The sequence below is a fragment of the Octopus bimaculoides genome, chromosome 2, assembly GCF_001194135.2.
Source record: "Octopus bimaculoides isolate UCB-OBI-ISO-001 chromosome 2, ASM119413v2, whole genome shotgun sequence".
Classification (NCBI taxonomy): Eukaryota; Metazoa; Mollusca; class Cephalopoda; order Octopoda; family Octopodidae; genus Octopus; species Octopus bimaculoides.
Window position 1 is genome coordinate 91,580,226 of NC_068982.1, and position 2,445 is coordinate 91,582,670.

Consider the following 2,445-nt stretch of genomic DNA (forward strand, 5'->3'; position numbering starts at 1 on the left):
TGTTGATTTCAAATTTTGACACAAAGCCAGCTATCTCTGGGTAGGAGTAAGTCGATTACATCGACCCCAGTTTTCAACTGCCGCTTATTTTATCAGCCCCAAAACGATTAAAGGCAAAATCGACCTCAGCGGAATTTGAAGTGAGGACGTGTGGATGGATGAGATGCCGCTAGGTATTATTTTCCCGGCGTGCTAACGATTCTGCCATTTCACCGCTTGGAAACCAATACTAATTTTTCTTGGCTTATAAAATTTGGAAAAGACTGTTAGATGGAAAGGGTAGATTTGAACTCAGAAATGTCATATCACGAATAAAAAGTTTAGAAATCCTTATTACTTATCAAAAATCGGAGGAAAGTTAGTACTAACTCCATACATGGTGCTGAAAAATAATACATCATATGAATCCCGTATAATTCATTAAAATATAATGTTCAACAAACAATAAACTCATTAACTAAGGTATCTCTTCGGGAACAAGATGTCAAGCTGAAGCCTTCCGGAACAAATGTCGAGGAAATTTCTCATGAACTCATTTTGTTCATTAAAAATTAATAAGAAGAATAAAATGAATAACATTGGTGATAATTTTTATCAGGAATTTCCAACCCACGCTTGGTTTCGAAGATATTAAACTTAGATACTCCAGGATGACAAGATCGATGTGATACGTTGTGGCAGGAGCCACAGCAAAGAAAAGAAACAAAATCTTCTTTCCATAAACATATGGATGATTGACGCAATATTCAATCTTCACTTATGACAAGAATATCACAATATCTAATGTTCAAAGCTAGATTAATAAATAAGTAAAAAAAAAACGTTGATATAAAAGATAAATAGATACATACATAAATAAAATGCTACTTACTCTAGATTTTGTAAATATCCCCCAATAGGGGATCTGCTGGTTTGACGCCGTCATTTTAATTCGTAGGAATTAGCTACAGTATTTGTTTTGAATTTCTTGATATCGTATCTTTTTACCGATCAATCTTGTGAAAGAAACGTTGAATATAATGGCCAACAATACACAACAATGGCGTCTTTTCCACTGCGATAAAATATTCCAAAGAAGGTGAGCGTTGTTTCTCCGGTGGAAGAAGGAACAGTAAAGAAATCTTTAGAGAAAAGGAAAGATAATTCAAATTCGCACTTTGAATTTATTCCTGTAGCCTTCTATGCAGTCAACATCTGAAGCAACTAATAAAAGATAAATCACACTCTTTGTAAGATGCTTTGTTATAAATATTAGAAGTGATCTAAGTCATCAATGCCACTTGTCACATATTCTTTCATCAAAGAATATACAACAATTTGGCTATATTTTACCCAAGAAATTATAAGACTACAGCTAATGAAATATTCCGAATAGAATATAGCATTCGATTTTCTCTGATTATCCTACTTTTTTTGCTGTTGGTGATGGTGGAGTATCGAACAACTTAATAAAATGAATTTAGTAAAATGCTTTCTTTACCCTCCACTCCAAAGGGCTACCAAGTTCCGGAGTATATCGAAGACAAAGAAAGTTTATTTCTACATTTATATATTTCATTTTTGTAACAACCAAATAATTCCCCAGAGAAAGTATCTGTACCATTAATTGTATGAGCGACTAATCTCCTTTGAGTTAGTCTGCTCTGTCACATAATTTTTCAAGAGGTTTTAATTCCTATTCCTATCAGCTAGTTGAATATTCTACAGTATTTTCTCTGGAATACAACGACATGTATGTAGTAAGTTTAAACATACGATTGGTGAGCTGGCGGTCTCATACCTCATCCATTTAACCATTTCACCTTTAGTTAGCGTAGATGACTGAATCGATATTGTAGCCGAGGTTTATCACCGTTGTATTGTGTCTATAATCAAGACGCTGAATTCTCGATAGTTCAGTTCGAAGGGACCACAGATGACATAATTCTTCACTATAATCAAAATTTAAAGGAAGCGTGTATAATTTTTTCAGGTCACAAACAAGTTGATGGGACAAAAGGAAGAAGGGTTCTTCAGACCGGAAACTTGATTCGAATGATTGCAACAGAATAGACTCCTTGAAGAGACCCAAAGGTCAGACAGTAACGGTGGTAAACCAGGAGACGGATTAAATCTACTGCGCAAAAATAGGAAAGATCCTTCCGCTCAGCTTCAATATAGTTTCTATCGACTAAATTTCACTCACACGACTTTGGACCAACAAAAGCTGAAGGAGAAATCTCTTTCCCAAAGTGTCGCACAGTAAGTTTCACCACAAAATGACGTAGCTGTGAAGCAAACTTTTTAACCTCAGAGCCTTCTTGATCTGTGGAGTTAACATTTCTGAGAAAAGCGTATCTATAAGAGATGAGAGTTTTATACAGGAATAATTTTATATTTCATCAGCCTAACGCAAAAGAGACAAGCACTAGGTTTGTGCATACGTGTGCTGCGGATAAAATTAAC

General features: G+C 35.1%; 1 protein-coding gene across 1 annotated transcript in view; it reads right to left on the minus strand.

Moving 5' to 3' along the window:
• The window catches only part of LOC106870626 (cyclic nucleotide-gated olfactory channel), a 22,752-nt gene extending 21,686 nt beyond the window's left edge, over positions 1-1,066 (minus strand). Inside the window, exon 1 of the mRNA XM_014916759.1 lies at positions 872-1,066. Coding sequence (XP_014772245.1) covers positions 872-925 — 54 coding nt within the window. The 5' untranslated portion in view covers positions 926-1,066. The remainder of the gene's footprint in view (positions 1-871) is intronic.
• Between the last annotated feature and the right edge of the window lie 1,379 nt (positions 1,067-2,445).